The sequence below is a fragment of the Macaca fascicularis genome, chromosome 4 (assembly GCF_037993035.2).
Source record: "Macaca fascicularis isolate 582-1 chromosome 4, T2T-MFA8v1.1".
Taxonomy (NCBI): Eukaryota; Metazoa; Chordata; class Mammalia; order Primates; family Cercopithecidae; genus Macaca; species Macaca fascicularis.
In genome coordinates, this window is record NC_088378.1 from 66771939 (window position 1) to 66790398 (window position 18460).

The 18460-nt window shown below is 47.5% G+C and overlaps 1 protein-coding gene across 1 annotated transcript in view; it reads left to right on the forward strand.

The window, feature by feature from the left end:
• TULP4 (TUB like protein 4) overlaps positions 1-18460 on the forward strand; it is a 289770-nt gene that overhangs the window by 211274 nt on the left and 60036 nt on the right. The window contains exons 5-6 of the mRNA XM_045391322.2: positions 15060-15240; positions 18178-18312. Of these exons, the coding sequence (XP_045247257.2) occupies positions 15060-15240; positions 18178-18312 (316 nt within the window). The remainder of the gene's footprint in view (positions 1-15059; positions 15241-18177; positions 18313-18460) is intronic.

The following is an 18460-nucleotide window of genomic DNA, read 5'->3' on the forward strand; positions in this document are numbered from 1 at the left end:
AGCAGGAGAATTGCTTGAGGCCTAGCGTTCAAGACCAACCAGGGTAATGTAGCAAGACCCCATCTCTACAAAAAATTAAAAACTAACCAGGTGTAGTGGCACATTCCAGTAGTCCTAGCTACTCAGGAGGCTGAGGTGGGAGGATTGCTTGAGCCTGGGAGGTCGAGGCTGCAGTGAGCTATGATTGCTCACTGCACTCCAGCCTGGGGAACAGAGCGAGACCCTATCTCAAATAAAATAAAATAAAAATAATATTTAAAAATAATTAGTATGCAGATATCTTTCCAGATACATTAAGAGATGAAAAATGAACTGTTATAGATACTCATATGCAGGTAAACGTTAAAACATTGGTCAATTGAAAAGAATAATTCATTCACTTTTAAAAGATAAAGTCATGACTGAAGTACCAATTGAGAACTCAAGGAGATTCCCTAACTCCCCCAAAGTATCCAAGTAATAAATGATTCTGGCAAGGCACATTGGCATGTGCCTGTAGTTCCAGCTACTCAGGAGGCTAAGGTGGGAGGATCCCTTGAGCCCAGGAGTTCTGAGCTGTGGTTTGCTATGTCATTTAGGTGTCTACAATACAGTTTACTTCCTGGGTGCAGGGGACCACCAGATTGTCTAATGAGGGGTGAGCCGGCTCAAGTCAGAAACTCCCATTAAAGCAGGTTAAAACTCCCGTGCTGATCAGGAATGGGATTGCACCTGTGAATAGCCACTGCACTTCAGCCTGGGCAACATAGTGAAACCTCATCTGTAAAAATCAAAAAATAAGTGATTCTGTAGGGATTTTTAAGTATATAATTTTTTAATTTGACTATGAAAAATTTCAGTAGCATATGAAAAATAAGGAATCCGCATATTTTACATTTGCTTTTTTATCCCTTTCTTTTTCTTCTTCTTTGCTGTATTTAAAGCGAATCCCAGATAGCATATCATTTCACCAGTACATACTTTAGTGTAAATCTCCTCAAAGCGTGGCATCCTTCCATAACCACAGTGCCATTATCACACCTCATCTGTTCCGTTTCTGGAGGGAGGTTCTTGTTGGATTGAAGCACATAGTTTAAGTCTGGCTCTGCTCATGGCTCTGGAGGAGCACATCTGCAGCAACACGGAGGCACACGTCCCTGCTGAGGGCTTCCTTTGTCTTGCATAGTCAGAAAGGAAAAGATAGAACTTTAAAACAGTAGTATAACCCTTTGCTTTCTCAGCTAAAAACACCACAGTTTGTTTGTTTGTTTGTTTGTTTGAGACAGACTTTCGCTCTTGTTGCCCAGGCTGGAATGCAATGGTGCGATCTCAGCTCACTGCAACCTCTGTCTCCTGGGTTCAAGTGATTCTCCCACCTCAGCCTCCTGAGTAGCTGGGATTACAGGCGCGCACCACCATACCCAGCTCATGTTTGTATTTTGAGTGGAGACAGGGTTTCACCATGTTGGCCAGGCTGGTCTTGAACTCCTGACTTCAGGTGATCTGCCCGCCTCGGCCTCCCAAAACTGCGCCCAGCCCACAGTTTTATAATGAAAAGTAATTTACAGGCTGGGCACAGTGGCTCATGCCTGTAATCCCAGCACTTTGGGAGGCCGAGGCGGGGGAATCACGACGTCAGGAGATTGAGACCATCCTGGCTAACATGGTGAAAACCTGTCTCTACTAAAACTACAAAAAATTAGCCAGGCGTGGTGGCGGGCGCTTGTAGTCCCAGCTACTCAGGAGGCTGAGGCAAGAGAATCGCTTGAACCCGGGAAGCAGAAGTTGCAGTGAGCCGAGATCGCGCCACTGCATTCCAGTCTGGGTGACAGAGCAAGACACTGTCTCAAAAAAAAAAAAGTAATTTACCGATATTTGATGTATAAGTATCAACTAACACATAGAAGAGGTCTATTCTTTGATAGAAAAAAAATCGAACTTCACAAAAGCAAAACGTCACAATTTATTATTTGCAAGGAGTTTTCTATTTGCCCTAAGAAAACATTTTCCTCTGTTGTCCCTTTAAGGCTGGCTGTAAGCACAATTCAGCCTCAACAACTGCCCCTCCCAGAGCAGCTCTCATTCCCACACAGAGGGCCCAGAGCAGCTCTCACTCCCACACAGGGCAGCTCTCACGCCCACACAGGGCAGCTCTCACTCCCACACAGGGCCCAGAGCAGCTCTCACTCCCACACAGGGCAGCTCGCATTCCCACACAGAGCAGCTCTCACTCCCACACAGGGCAGCTCTCACTCCCACACAGGGCCCAGAGCAGCTCTCACTCCCACACAGGGCAGCTCTCACTCCCATACAGAGCAGCTCTCACTCCCACACAGGGCAGCTCTCACTCCCACACAGGGCCCAGAGCAGCTCTCACTCCCACACAGGGCAGCTCTCATTCCCACACAGGGCAGCTCTCACTCCCACACAGGGCAGCTCTCACTCCCACACAGGGCCCAGAGCAGCTCTCACTCCCACACAGGGCAGCTCTCACTCCCACACAGGGCAGCTCTCACTCCCACACAGGGCCCAGAGCAGCTCTCACTCCCACACAGGGCAGCTCTCATTCCCACACAGAGCAGCTCTCACTCCCACACAGGGCAGCTCTCATTCCCACACAGAGCAGCTCTCACTCCCACACAGGGCAGCTCTCATTCCCACACAGGGCAGCTCTCACTCCCACACAGGGCAGCTCTCACTCCCACACAGGGCCCAGAGCAGCTCTCACTCCCACACAGGGCCCAGAGCAGCTCTCACTCCCACACAGGGCAGCTCTCATTCCCACACAGGGCAGCTCTCATTCCCACACAGGGCAGCTCTCACTCCCACACAGGGCCCAGAGCAGCTCTCACTCCCACACAGGGCAGCTCTCACTCCCACACAGAGCAGCTCTCACTCCCACACAGGGCAGCTCTCACTCCCACACAGGGCAGCTCTCACTCCCACACAGAGCAGCTCTCACTCCCACACAGGGCCCAGAGCAGCTCTCACTCCCACACAGAGCAGCTCTCACTCCCACACAGGGCCCAGAGCAGCTCTCACTCCCACACAGGGCAGCTCTCACTCCCACACAGGGCCCAGAGCAGCTCTCACTCCCACACAGAGCAGCTCTCACTCCCACACAGGGCCCAGGGCAGCTCTCACTCCCACACAGAACAGCTCTCACTCCCACACAGGGCAGCTCTCTCTCCAACACAGGGCAGCTCTCACTCCCACACAGAGCAGCTCTCACTCCCACACAGGGCAGCTCTCACTCCCACACAGGGCAGCTCTCACTCCCACACAGGGCCCAGAGCAGCTCTCACTCCCACACAGGGCCCAGAGCAGCTCTCACTCCCACACAGGGCCCAGAGCAGCTCTCACTCCCACACAGGGCAGCTCTCACTCCCACACAGGGCAGCTCTCACTCCCACACAGGGCAGCTCTCATTCCCACACAGAGCAGCTCTCACTCCCACACAGAGCAGCTCTCACTCCCACACAGGGCCCAGAGCAGCTCTCACTCCCACACAGGGCCCAGAGCAGCTCTCACTCCCACACAGGGCAGCTCTCATTCCCACACAGAGCAGCTCTCACTCCCACACAGGGCAGCTCTCACTCCCACACAGGGCAGCTCTCACTCCCACACAGGGCAGCTCTCACTCCCACACAGGGCCCAGAGCAGCTCTCACTCCCACACAGGGCCCAGAGCAGCTCTCACTCCCACACAGGGCCCAGAGCAGCTCTCACTCCCACACAGGGCCCAGAGCAGCTCTCACTCCCACACAGGGCAGCTCTCATTCCCACACAGGGCAGCTCTCACTCCCACACAGGGCAGCTCTCACTCCCACACAGGGCAGCTCTCACTCCCACACAGGGCCCAGAGCAGCTCTCACTCCCACACAGGGCAGCTCTCACTCCCACACAGAGCAGCTCTCACTCCCACACAGGGCAGCTCTCACTCCCACACAGGGCAGCTCTCATTCCCACACAGAGCAGCTCTCACTCCCACACAGAGCAGCTCTCACTCCCACACAGGGCCCAGAGCAGCTCTCACTCCCACACAGAGCAGCTCTCACTCCCACACAGGGCCCAGAGCAGCTCTCACTCCCATACAGAGCAGCTCTCACTCCCACACAGGGCCCAGAGCAGCTCTCACTCCCACACAGGGCCCAGGGCAGCTCTCACTCCCACACAGGGCAGCTCTCTCTCCAACACAGGGCAGCTCTCTCTCCCACACAGAGCAGCTCTCACTCCCACACAGGGCAGCTCTCACTCCCACACAGAGCAGCTCTCACTCCCACACAGAGCAGCTCTCACTCCCACACAGGGCAGCTCTCACTCCCACACAGGGCAGCTCTCTCTCCCACACAGAGCAGCTCTCACTCCCACACAGGGCAGCTCTCACTCCCACACAGGGCCCAGAGCAGCTCTCACTCCCACACAGGGCAGCTCTCACTCCCACACAGAGCAGCTCTCACTCCCACACAGGGCAGCTCTCACTCCCACACAGGGCAGCTCTCATTCCCACACAGAGCAGCTCTCACTCCCACACAGAGCAGCTCTCACTCCCACACAGGGCCCAGAGCAGCTCTCACTCCCACACAGAGCAGCTCTCACTCCCACACAGGGCCCAGAGCAGCTTTCACTCCCACACAGAGCAGCTTTCACTCCCACACAGGGCCCAGAGCAGCTCTCACTCCCACACAGAGCAGCTCTCACTCCCACACAGAGCAGCTCTCATTCCCACACAGGGCAGCTCTCACTCCCACACAGGGCCCAGAGCAGCTCTCACTCCCACACAGAACACAGAGCAGCTCTCTCTCCCACCCAGAGCAGCTCTCACTCCCACACAGAACACAGAGCAGCTCTCACTCCCACACAGAACACAGAGCAGCTCTCACTCCCACACAGGGCCCAGAGCAGCTCTCACTCCCACACAGGGCAGCTCTCACTCCCACACAGAGCAGCTCTCACTCCCACACAGGGCAGCTCTCACTCCCACACAGGGCAGCTCTCACTCCCACACAGGGCAGCTCTCACTCCCACACAGAACGGCTCTCACTCCCACACAGGGCGGCTCTCACTCCCACACAGGGCGGCTCTCACTCCCACACAGGGCGGCTCTCACTCCCACACAGAGCACAGAGCAGCCCTCGCTCCCACACAGGGCCCAGAGCAGCTCTCGCTCCCTCAGAGGGCACAGAGCAGCTCTGGCTCCCTCACAGGGCAGCTCTCTCTTCCTCCCTAAGCAGTTCTCACCTCCTCCCAGACCAACTCTCTCCCTCCACCCACCTGGAGCAGCTCTCACCCTCCACCCACCTGGAGCAGCTCACTTCCTCAAAGAGCAGCTCTTACCTCCTTCCAGGAGCCTGCTGGTTTTGAATCCTGATGCACCTGGTCTTTTAAGATTGTGATTGTAGGCACTGCGTAGATTTTATCCCTGCAAAGACTTAAAAAGTCATTTTGAGTAGAGACAGGGTTTCACCGTGTTGGCCAGGCTGGTCTTGAACTCCTGACTTTAGGTGATCTGCCCGCCTCGGCCTCCCAAAACTGCACCCGGCCCAGTTTTATAATGAAAAGTAATTTACAGGCCGGGCACAGTGGCTCATGCCTGTAATCCCAGCACAGAGCAGCTCTCACTCCCTCACAGAGCAGCTCTCTCTTCCTCCCTAAGCAGTTCTTACCTCCTCCCAGAGCAACTCTCTCCCTCCACCCACCCAGAGCAGCTCTCACTTCCTCAAAGAGCAGCTCTCACCTTCCAGGAGCCTGCTGGTTTTGAATCCTGATGCTCAATACAAGAAAAGAACATGGTAATCTGTCACACAAGCTCTTGTAGTGAGTGTTTCTTTTTTAAAAAATAAATCTGTCCTGGTGTGGTGGCTCACACTTCTAATTCCAGCACTTTGGGAGACCGAGGTGGGAGGATCACTGGAGCCCAGGATTGCAAGACCAGCAACATGGCAAAACCCTGTCTCTACAAAAAATGCAAAAATTTTCAGGGTGTGGGGGCACACATGTAGTCTTAGCTACTGGGGAGGCTGAGGGGGGAGGATTGCTTAAGCCCAGGAGGCTGAGGCTACAGTGAGCCATGGTTGTGTCACTGCACTCCAGCCTGGATGACAGAGTGAGACCCTGTCTCAAAAAAAAAAAAAAAAAAAAAAAAAACCCACAAACCCACTAAAGTAAAACCCCACTGGTCAGCTCCTACACTGAAAACCCTTGCCAGTGACTGGTGAGTACGTTGTAAGTAGGTTAAAGGGCTGGTAGAGTGGAACTGCTGCTGGTAGCTCTTGGGGACTCAACTTTGCAATGAGATTTAGTCTAAGCCAACACAAAGAGTGATCCTTTTTCTTCCCTCCCATCAGATCTGCCCCTGACTTCTTAGTAGTGTGAATACTACACAAGGGAAACCCATCTTTATTTTAAACCCTGAACTAAACATATATAGGAATGGTTCTTGTCAAAATCAGCAAGGAGCACAGGAATCACAGTTAGGAGGATGAATTGCTCAGGAAAGAAGTTGGGAGACAGCCTCCCACCCTTCAGGGCTATCTTTATCCAACGATTGATACTGGTTCATTTTTAGTTATTTCTTTTTGCATGTATTTGAGAAATTCTGTCGCGCTTTGTGGAATAAAATACATTTCTTTAGGAGAAACAGGTGCAGCTACTATGTTTGTAGTTTTTCGTTTTGTCAGTGTTTTGGTTGACTGACAGGACAGTTAAGATGTCTAGAAATTAAGTCACCCTTTGTTATCTCTGGACTCAGGTGATGAATCACCAGATAGAGCACTCAGTATTAATGAGTTATAAAATATGCTAAATAAAAATGTTTCTTGAGATTTACATTGAGTAAGCCAGGTGCAGTGGCTCATGCCTGTAATCTCAGCACTTTGGGAGGCTGAGGCGGTAGATCACCTTAGGTCAGGAGTTCGAGACCATCCCGGCCAACATGGGGAAACCCCATATCTACTAAAATACAAAATTAGCTGGGCATGATGGCGCACGGCTGTAATCCCAGCTAGTCAGGAGGTCGAGGTAGGAGAATCGCTTGAACCCGAAGGCAGAGGTTACAGTGAGCCAAGATCGCACCGCTGCACTCCAGCCCAGGTGACAAGAGTGAAACTCCGTCTAAAAAAAAAATTACGTTAGAAATAAAAGATGAGAGGAATGTATTCATATACACTGGCTCTGGTTACCTTCTTAAAGTCAGTTTCTTGTTAATGCAATGTTAGATTTTCTTCATATATCTTCATCAGTACCACAGCATGATGATGGCCTTGGTTTTGACACAGGGACCTTGCCTGAATGCCACCATTTAGCCAGGTGGTGAACTACAAAATTGATCTTCCTAGGGTTCCACATGGCATTGCTGCTCTACAGCCCCTGCCCTTGACATTGAATATGTCCTTGTATGTGTCAGGAGGGGTGAGATGTGCTGTTTCACATGTGTTCACCACCAGGACAAAGGCTCGCTCCTTCTGGTCAGGACTCTCTGGGCCCTCTTCTCAGCTGGACCTCAACCTTGGCCTCTAAAAACTGCACACTCCCAGCATAAATGGTTTCATCCACACCGTCTTTTTCCTTCCCACACACACACCCTGGAGCAAACACTGGCACAGTTTCTTTTTTTTTTTTTTCCTTTTTTCTTTTTTTTTGTTTTGGAGACAGAGTCTCACCTGTCGCCCAGGCTGGAGTGCAGTGGCGCAATCTCGGCTCACTACAAGCTCTGCCTCCCGGATTCATGTCATTCTCCTGCCTCAGCCTCCCGAGTAACTGGGACTACAGGTGCCCGACACCACACCCGGCTAATTTTTTTGCTATATTTTTTAGTAGAGACGGGGTTTCACCGTGTTGGTCTGGCTGGAACACTGGCACAGTTTCTAACAACTCAAGACTGCGTCCTGAGGATGACTGCTCCAGCTTTCTTACGTTCCTGCCTGGGAGAGAGGCTGCCAAGAGAATCAACTGTTTGATAGGGCCCATCTCCCAGGCTTTGTGAGAGAGTAGGGGCCTAATTTTGATTAGCTCCAGTTAGTAAAGCCAGAGAGCCTAATCACATTAACATCCTCCTTCCAGCTTTTCGATTATTTCTCCTTCCCTGGCTATAGCCTATGCCTCCCTCCTCCTCCCTCATTCTCCCTGCTGCAGCATTTATTATGGATTAAATATTTGTCCTTCCTGCATTAACTCAAGTCCCGTTTGGCTTGTCATTGGCACCGGTCACAAGTGCTGTTGGGTCTGCTTGCACCACTATTCCCCAGCTGCCACTGGTAGCACAGACCAGCAAGTCCTTTCCTCTCTGCTCGTTTGTTGAGAAGTTTATCAGTAGCCATAGGAAAAAATTACTGTTTTCATCATGTTTAGAAGTATATTTCAATGTGTTTTGAAGAGTTGTAAAATTTTGAAATGGGAAGGGATTTGAAGCTGACACTTGGGAGGCAGAATGATGAACCTTACTAAGGCACTAGGACTCAAAGTAGGATGAGCCTCACTAGCTGACCCCCAGGCCTGATTCTTTGCAAAGGAAAGGATGTTTCCCCAACAGGCTCGGACTACACACCAACAGGCCAAGCAGATTCCAATGTCTCTTGGGGTCTTCTGATCAAAGTACACATGCACCTTCCCAGGCCTCTTGGTGAGTGGCTACCCTGGGCAGTTATGCCTTACTTCACAGAGCTGATATAGGGCTATATTCCTGAAGCATGCCTTTCTTCCTCATTCAATGTATATTTAGATGTATTTTTAATAGTATATTCACATGGTATAAAATACTAAATGTTCCATAGGACATATGATGAAAGGATCCCTCCTTCTATCCCCAAGCTGACCAGAGGTAATGTGTTTTCAGTTACTTGTGTACCCTGCTGGAGATATTCCAGTTAAATGCTTGTTTTTTTGTTTGTTTGTTTGTTTGTTTTTTGAGATGGAGTTTTGCTCTTGTCCCCCAGGCTCCTGGAGTGCAATGGCGCGATCTCTGCTCACTGCAACCTCCACCTCCTGGGTTCAAGCAATTCTCCTGCCTCAGCCTCCCAGCCAAGTAGCTGTGGTTACAGGTGTCCACCACCATACCCGGCTAATTTTTTTTTTTTTTTTTTTTTTTTTTTTTTGAGACGGAGTTTCGCTCTGTCACCAGGCTGGAGTACAGTGGCACAATCTTGGCTCACTGCAATCTCTGCCTCCTGGGTTCAGGCGATTCTCCTGCCTCTGCCTCCGGAGTAGCTGGGACTATAGGCGCGTGCCACCATGCCCAGCTAATTTTTGTATTTTTAGTAGAGACGGGCTTTCACCATGTTGGTCAGGATGGTCTCGATCTCCTGACCTCATGATCCACCTGCCTTGGCCTCCCAAAGTGCTGGGATTACAGACATGAGCCACCGTGCCCAGCCAGTTTTTTTATTTTTAGTAGAGACGGTGTTTCACCATGTTGGCCAGGCTGGTTTTGAACTCCTGACTTCAAATGATCTGCCCGTCTTGGCCTCCCAAAGTGCTGGGATTACAGTCATGAGCTACCATGCCTGGCCATAAATACATTTTTGTATTGGTCCTGTAGTCAGACTATTCTCTACTCCGACAAATTGATATATGGGTGTGTCTTAGAAGGACGAATAAACTTAAAAATGGAGCCTGAAAGATTTGGAGAAGAATATTCTGGTAATGGGAATCATTTAACATTAAATTTGAGGCCTGAGGCAGAATACCTCCTTCTTTGAAAATCTTTAGACATGGGAGAGTCTCTTATCTTAATGGGTTAGTTTACAAGTGGTCTTTTCTTCAGTGAAGAGATGAGATGACTTCCAAATTATTGTTAGCCTGAAGATTCAGATTTAGGAATGATTGTAATAATCAACTTTGAAATTACATTTCATCTAAAAAAAAAAAAAATAGTCTGTTAATTGAGCAGTTCTGTCATTTACAACTGTCTGATTTCAGTGACTGTTTATTTAGTTGCAAAATATTCAAGTCTGGCCTTGAAGCACATCTGAAGGCCAGTATTCTGAAACCCAACAGGGAGGTCTTAAAAATTTTTTGGCCGGGCACGGTGGCTCACACCTGTAATCCCAGCACTTTGAGGGGCTGAGGCGGGCGGATCACGAGGTCAGGAGATCGCGACCATCCTGGCTAACTTGGTGAAACCCCGTCTCTACTAAAAAATACAAAAAATTAGCTGGGCGTGGTGGCGGGCGCCTGTAGTCCCAGCTACTCAGGAGGCTGAGGCAGGAGAATGGCATGAACCCGGGAGGTGGAGATTGCAGTGAGCCGAGATTGTGCCACTGCACCAGCCTGGGCGACAGAGCGGGACTCCATCTCGAAAATAAAAATAAAAATTTTTTTTTTTTTTTTTTTTTTTTTTTTCACTTTAGCCACGTCTCAGAACAAAAAGAGTTCCTTCCAAGGAAAAGGAGGGGCATCATGGCTGTTTTTTCATTTCTCTGTCTGCAGCTACAGATGCATGCCACCAGAGGTGCTAAGGTCACTAGGAGGGATTTGTAATCAGTTTTTTAGTGTATTCCCCCAGCCTTCAATCATAAAAGCAAGTAAGTGGGAAAAAGTCACCTCCTTCAGGAACTAGTTCCAATACTACAAATTAAACTCTGTTACAAAAGAGTGAACATTTTTGAAAGCATGTGTTATTGAAGTTGACATTTCCTAACATGGTTTTATTCAACAATTTAGATGTGTAGGGTCCAAAGATAAAGGTACTGATGAGATACCACGGCTTCCAAAATGATTTTCAATGATTTTATATCCTTTTCAATGATTTTATATCCTCTCTTCTCCCCCTTTGGTTGTGGCTTGGTTTATTTTAAACTACTGATAATAATTGTGTTTATTTTTAAATAATTGCATCTAAAATAGTTTAGAATGGAGTACATTGAAATAAAGAGATTATATATGGATATCATAATTGCATTGCTGTGGGTGTGTGTGTGTGTGTGTGTGTGTGTGTGTGTGTCAGAGTCTTGCTTAGTCACCCAGGCTGGAGTGCATTGGCACAATCGTGGCTCACTGCAGCCTTGAACTCCTGGGCTCTAGTGATCCTCCCGCCTCAGCCTCCCCAGGAGCTAGGACTACAGGTGCTCACCACCATGCCCTGATACATTTTTTTGTTTTTTTGTAGAGGACAAGGTCTCACCTTGTTGACCAGGCTGGTTTCAAACTCCTGGCTTCAAGTGATCCTCCCATCTCAGCTTCGCAAAGTGCTGGGATTATAGGTGTGAGCCACGGTGCCTGGCCGTGTTGCTATTAGAAACTGCCCTGCAGTGAGTATATTCAAGGCTGCAAAGTAAACCGAACCCAGCGAGGCAGCCATTGAACTGGTATGACTTGACCTGTATGTCTCTACTGCTTATTTTGTCCTGGTATATGCATTACAGAGGGAACATTGGCCCTGCCCGTACCTGAAGCCTGCAGTTCATCACAGGAAACAGCAGGAAAATATGGGACAGAAATGTACATGATTCATCCTTGAAAGTGTTTTTTGGGGATAGTTTTATGGGAGGATTTGGGAATTGGTTTATAAAGAAGAAAGGAAGGAGATTGCTCCTTCATTTTTGTAGGAAAACTTGGGCAAATATTTGGGCAAGATGTATTTATATTCATTGAGTCACTGAGTGAATGAGAACCTGGGAGTGCAGACCTGCCCTTGAGATACTTGTGGTTTACTGGCAGACAGGCACACAAAACCAGAACCAAGTTCAGAATGCTGTGGGGGTCATCGTTAGAGCAAGATTGATTCTGTGTGGTGGGGCCCAGAAGCCTTTAAACATGATGTCTGAGCACTGCTGTGAACCAGCTGGTGTACTAGACATTAGAGATAAAGCACAAGCCTCAGTCCTTGCTTGACGCGGTCTGGTTGTGTGTGTGTTGCTCAGGAAAGGATGCAATCATGCGTTTGATCTTAAGCCATGTTGACACTGAGGACCTTTGGCACATGTTTGGGAGATGGCAGGAATGCAGTTACATGTGAAAGTCTGGGGCTCAGGACAAAGGCCTGTGCAGGGAGTCAGCTATGAATGGGATCCTTGAGGCTATGGGTATGATTGTGGTTTCCTAGAGAGAAAAGGACCTAGAGCCGAGCCTGGGGAGCACTAGCACAGAGAATTCTAGAAACAGCACCAGCCCACTCAGAACACATTCATTGCTTGACCAACATTAAGGAGCAGAAGCAGCAGAGATTGATGCACTTGCCATATGTGTATTCATTATTATTAGGCTGTCAATCTTGTTCTTCTGAAGTCCTTTGCTCACATAAGCTTTATCTCATTAAAAGTGATTAGGCGTGAAAAGAAGGTGTATTGGAAGAGATTTTTAAAAATCTGATTTCATATTGTATCACTGTTCTTCAGTTATCTGTGACATACTTGTTCCAAAACAGAGTAATTTCTTCCGTCATTGCTTGATGACTAAACTGTCAGTGCTGCTTTTCTCATTTTTTCCAATCTTAATAGTGTTTCTGTCTTCCTGTGGGAGCTGTAGTTGGAATTAATTAATGGTAGTGGATTTGGGGCCTGCCCTTTTTGTTCTGTTTTGCTTTAGTGTGATACTAAACTCTGATAACTTAATCAGACCTTTATTCAGGAATTACATGTATGTACTCTCATCTGTCCTTTCTTCTCTAAAATGGAAAAACGAGTATTAATTCAAAAGACATTTAATGCAGAGGCATTTCCTCCCTTTTGCAAATACTTCTTGTGTTGTACAGCATGACAGGGCCTAGGGAGGTACTGTTGAGCAAAGCTGATGTGGTTCAGGTCTCTGCTTGGGCCGCTATAACAAAATACCACAGACCAAGGGGCTTAAACAACAGACATTGATTTCTCCCAATTCTGGAGTCTGGCAAGCCTAAGATCAAAGCGCCAGCCAATTTGGTTCCTGGTGGAGGCTGACTCCTGGCTTGCCTTCTCCCTGGGTCCTCACATAGCCTTTCCTCAGTGCTTGGGGGTAGCAAGAGCGCTTGCAAGCTCGAGTCTCTCATACTCTTCTTATGTGGACACTAATCCCGTCGTGGGTGCCCTACCCTCTCGACCTTATCTAAACCGAATCATCCCCCAGAGACCTCACCTCCAGATACCATCAACATAGGGAGACAGGCTGCTCATAACCATTCAGTCCATAACAGTCCATCGCCTCAAAAGCTTATAGTGTAACTAGGGGTCAGAAATCACACAATCCCACATAAAGGGATGAGAATAGTGATAAATGTGGCAGTGGGTACAGCTCAGTTAAAGTTTTAAGAAGTCATATTTCGTATTTATTGTCACTGAAAACGGCTCACCAAGCACATTAAACATCTGCCTCTTCCAGGACTTCAGCAGGCCTGTGGCCCATGCTCCAGTGTCTTGATCCCTACACCTGCGTCACGTGAAGGCTTTGTAGACATGCCGTCAGATACTAATTTTTTTCTTGACAGCTAAAATTGCACCTTTTTCTACAATGAATTCCATGGTGTTCCTAGTAGTTATGTCTTTCCAGTAATGAATTAATTGCTGCATCTGGAGGCAAATTGTTTTAGCCTTTTTTAGTGTTCATTCATTAAAATATAGATCATATTTAAAGGAATATTTGATGAACAATTTATTCTAAAATAGCTCTGTGAATTCTGTGAACTTTCTGCAGGCAGTCTCTCAGTCATCAGTGTTTATATCCTAAAATTGCCTTTTGCTTGTCACAAACTTTAATGCATTCATTTAGCAATAAATATTTATTGAGTGCCTGCATTGTACACAAAGCTCTGTTAGGTGCCAGGGATATAGCTATGGACTGTCTCTGCCCCCAAGGAGCTTCACATTAAAATCTCAAGCAAAAAGAAGCAAAAAATGGAAAAAACCTTAACCAGGTCTCCCTTTGGGTAAATTCTAGCCTTTCTAGTCAGACAGCCTTGGCTTGATCACTTAATGCCTTTGTCAGCCTACTTGGCCTCTCTGAAGTTGTTTATGTGTTTGTAAAGTGGAGATAACTTGCATGATTGTTACAATGAGATGCTGATGGATAGACAGATCCCATTAGACACAAAAGATGTAAAGTTTTTAATGACAACCAATGCAGAAACTGCAGACATCATCACACAGGGCAGAAGATAATGCAATGTGATGCACCTCGGTGGAGGTCCTGCTGCCCAGGCCCCAGGATTCCTCTCAGGATGTCCCACTGGTGGCACCACCAGTGTTATTGATTGGTTGGTGGCGGCAGGGGGATGTTCAGCAGCTGTGAGGTGCCCCTTTGCCACTGTCATGGAGGGGAGCATCCAGCCTTCTTCTACCCATATCGTTCTTTAGCTCTGGCCATGTACCTATCTGTACTACCCAGCACGCTCCTGAGTGTGTACTCTGAGATGGGTGAAGCCAGGGAAGGTGTCTGAGGAGCAGCCCTCAGCACACTGTGGTAGCAAAAGCCCACCTGGGCCACCCCAGCAAAACTAGTACCTAACTCATGGTTTTGACAGTTAATGAGGCAGAGCTTTCAGCATAGTGTTTAGTGCAAAGTACTTAATATTTTAATACCATTACTACATCCTTAAATTAATTATAAATTAATACGTTAATACCATTATTATTCTCAGTGAAGTAAAACATTCAACATTGGAAATAAAACATTGTTTCAGGAGGATCTTCTTTTCCAGATATGGTTAGATAACATGCTAACATAACCCAATGTATTTTCTCTTGGGTCAAACATAAACCTAAACTTTTTCTTCTAAATTTGAGAAAATTATAACAACAAATCTCTGCTGCTGCTTCGTTTTCCAGAAAAGTAAATGAATATTTTCCTAACTCCTCTCCTCCAATCAAAAATACAAAGCAAAACCCCTACAAATATTATAACAGTGATTTTGCTGGTATTACTTGAAAACGTCCATGCAATATAATATACTCATTCTGCTGTTAGTCACGTTTCAGTATTAGAAGACTAAAATTCTTGCAGGAATAGCCAGCAGAGATTCTACTTAACATTTTGTGTCACTGTGCTGTTGTTACTTAACTAGCAATTTTTAGTTCTAAATATATATTATCTTCCTAAAACAAATTGAGGCAACAAGGTGTGCCAGAAACTGACCCTTGCTGCCACTTGGTCAGAGGTCCCCGTCTTGGATTGCAGGTGCTGTTTGGCACAGCTGATGGGCAGGTGATTGTCATGGATTGCCACGGCAGGATGCTGGCCCACGTCCTCCTGCACGAGTCAGACGGCGTCCTCGGCATGTCCTGGAACTACCCAATCTTCCTGGTGGAGGACAGCAGCGAGAGCGACACGGACTCAGATGACTACGCCCCTCCCCAAGGTACTCATTGGCCCTACTTTCCTTGTCACTGACCAGAAGGACAAGGAAGGACGCTGGAGGGGAGTAGACTGATGTAGAGGAAGGACGGTGAAGGACCACAACACATGTGGCACCCGGGCTTCCTGGGAAGAGTTCTCCAGCTGAAATGCAAGATAGGGCTGGCCTCATCTAGATGTGACTGTCTCCCTGCTGTTGTCCCTTTTCTCAGAATCACTGGTCGAATTGATTACACTTAATTCGCTTAGCTTTTCCTAGATATAAAGTGAGACACATGGCTCTTCCTGTGTCCCTGAGATATGGTGGGGCTTAGCTGCTTAGTGACAATAAAGAAAGCTAAAGATGAAAAATTCTGTGCTATTATTATAACTTAATATGTGATATATCCAAATCCCCAATGTTATTAAAGCCTGTGGCTTTAGGTGCATGAGAAAAGGATTTGTTCTGCCATAATGAAGGCCAGCACCTTGGGCAGATAACTCCACATTTCTGTCTATCCTCTTTATTTTGGGCAGAAGCTTTCCTCCTTCTCAGGTCAAAAAGACCTGCTGCCTCTGTGTATACACCACTTGGTGTTGAATACTCTTGGTGGGGATAACTTCAAATTCTAGCCACCTTAACCTCTAGCAGGTCTCCAGAATCAGTGTACAGCACTGCCTACTCTGTTGGCTCTTCACCAGCATCCCATCCTCTGTATCCATCTCTTCTAAAAAAAATTGACATACAATAATTGTACATATTCATGAGGTACATTGTGACAGTTTGATACACATAATATATAGTGATCAGATCATTTTAATTAACATATTCATCATCTCAAACATTTATCATTTCTTTGTGTTGGGAACATTCAATATCCTCGTTCTAGGTATTTGAAACTATATAATATGATAATATGTTATTGTTAACTATAGTCATCCTACAGTGGTATAGAACACTAGGATTTAGCCTTCCTACGTAGCTGTAACCACCTCGTTTTGGGGAGTGGGACTGGCTTCTTGATTAGAAGTGGTCACACTGCCACAGGCTTCTATCCTTAGCCTGGCAGAGCTGTGCTTACACTGCTGTGTGCCCTTCATAGTCAAAGGGTACAGTGGGTGGTTTCTAACCTTTCCTGCCACTGTGGGGTATGTCATCCTGTGAAGGGCTGTTCTGGGGGAAATTATAGAAATTTTCTCCCCCGTCAGTGTCTGCCTCCATTGGAACCTGCAGTATTCTCATGTTGTCTTCTCTTTCCTGCCACAGCACGTTATGCTCCCCAGCAGCAGACACGTGTGTGTACACACACACTCATTCATTCATTCATTTTAGGAGAAGGCATTCACATGTGAAAAACAGTTGTGATTAATGGTAGTGTTTTAGGACCAGTGGCTTGGGGGCTGTTTATGGGTGTTCCTAGCACTCATAAAGCAGTTTAGGAGTTAACCATCCCCTTTCCTAATAGGATATCAGCCTTGAGAGAAGTGTTCGTCATATTTCTACAGCCTCATAATAGTAAAGTCAGTGTCTTCATCACATGGACTCAGGATACTCTTAGAACTCCTCTTTAGTGGGTCAAATCCAGATTTACTTACCTCCGTTTTATTATTGAAAAAACAAACAAACAAACAAGGGGCCAGGCACAGTGGCTCACACCTGTAATCCCAGCACTTTGGGAGGCCAAGGCGGGTGGATCATGAGGTCAGGAGATCAAGACCATCCTGGCTAACACACTGAAACTCTGTCTCTACTAAAAATACAATACAAAACAAAACAAAACAAAAATTAGCCGGGTGTGGTGGTGGGCGCCTGTAATCCTAGCTACTCAGGAGGCTGAGGCAGGAGAATGGCATGAACCCAGGAGGTAGACCCTGCAGTGAGAGCCAAGATCGCACCACTGCACTCCAGCCTGGGCAACAGAGTGAGACTCTGTCTCAAAAAAAAAAAAAAAGAAAAAAACACAAGATCCAGAGACCAAGTTTATAAAGCAAGTCCAGAGTAAGTCCAAGAACAGAATTCAGTCCCTGGTTGCTTGCCCTTCTCAGAAGCTCAGAAGCAGAGGGGCAGTTTAGAGGATGACAGGTGACAGGTGTTCGCCTTTCACATGCAGCAAGCTTCTTCTTAGTGGCCTAGGGAATTTGAGGGCAGAGGTCGGTATAGTGCAGTGTCATGATGTAAAGCAAAGCAATAGCTGGGCTTCCTCTGCAGACAGAGGGCAGGCCGGCCTGCCTCGATGGCTGCTAAGATGAGCCCAGTGTGGGGTGAAGCCTACAGGAACCTTCTGAAAACCTTGATCTATCTAGGCATCTAGGAAGGGCTTACTTTTGCTTTTTCAAACACCCTGTGAAAGACCAAGTCCATGGTCCATCATGGCCCCTTCTGTAATGTCTGCGTGAGGCTCCAGCGCAGGGTTTTCCTTACGCCGGCTGTGCTCCGCAGGTGCAGCAAGCCTCTATGAGCCACATTTAGCCCAGCCTTCTCTCCAAATATGGGCGGGCCACTGTGGCTGCTTATTTTCTGTAGCATTCAACGGAAGAGGAGTTAGTCTTGAAAAGCAACTTTTTTCATAATTAAGAAAATGTTTTTATCCCTCCTTCTACCATCCCTGGACGTTGTATGACATTAAAATAATTTATGTCTATATAATATCATTAGAACCATGTAACACATTAACATCAAGGTAATAAACTTTCACACATATTCTCACCACTCACCAATTGCCCCTAGGGCTGTGTCTCTAGTGTCCTGCTTCTTACTCACGAATTCTCTGTTAGTGCCCACTGATGGCCCTTGTGTAGTTCCTGAATGATGTTGAATGCTTCATTTAGGTAGCATCCAAATCCAGAGCAGGATCTGCATTGTCAGGCAATTTGTAAGGCACCATGCAAGATTGCAGCTTTGGGAACCTGGATTTGGGTGGTGTGCTTCCCTCCTTTTCACCTGGCACTTGTGTTCCTGCAGATGGTCCAGCAGCGTATCCCATCCCAGTGCAGAACATCAAGCCTCTGCTCACCGTCAGCTTCACCTCAGGAGACATCAGCTTAATGAACAACTACGATGACTTGTCTCCCACGGTCATCCGCTCAGGGCTGAAAGGTACAGAATGCTGCACACACCCCAAGCCTGCAGACCAGGCCTGCGTGTGTTTGCTTCAAGGCCGGTCTTGTACACCCTGTGCTTACTGATTCCTGTCCTCTGTGGTGACCCTCTCTGGGCTTCGTGGAGTCTGTTAACTAAAGCGGCT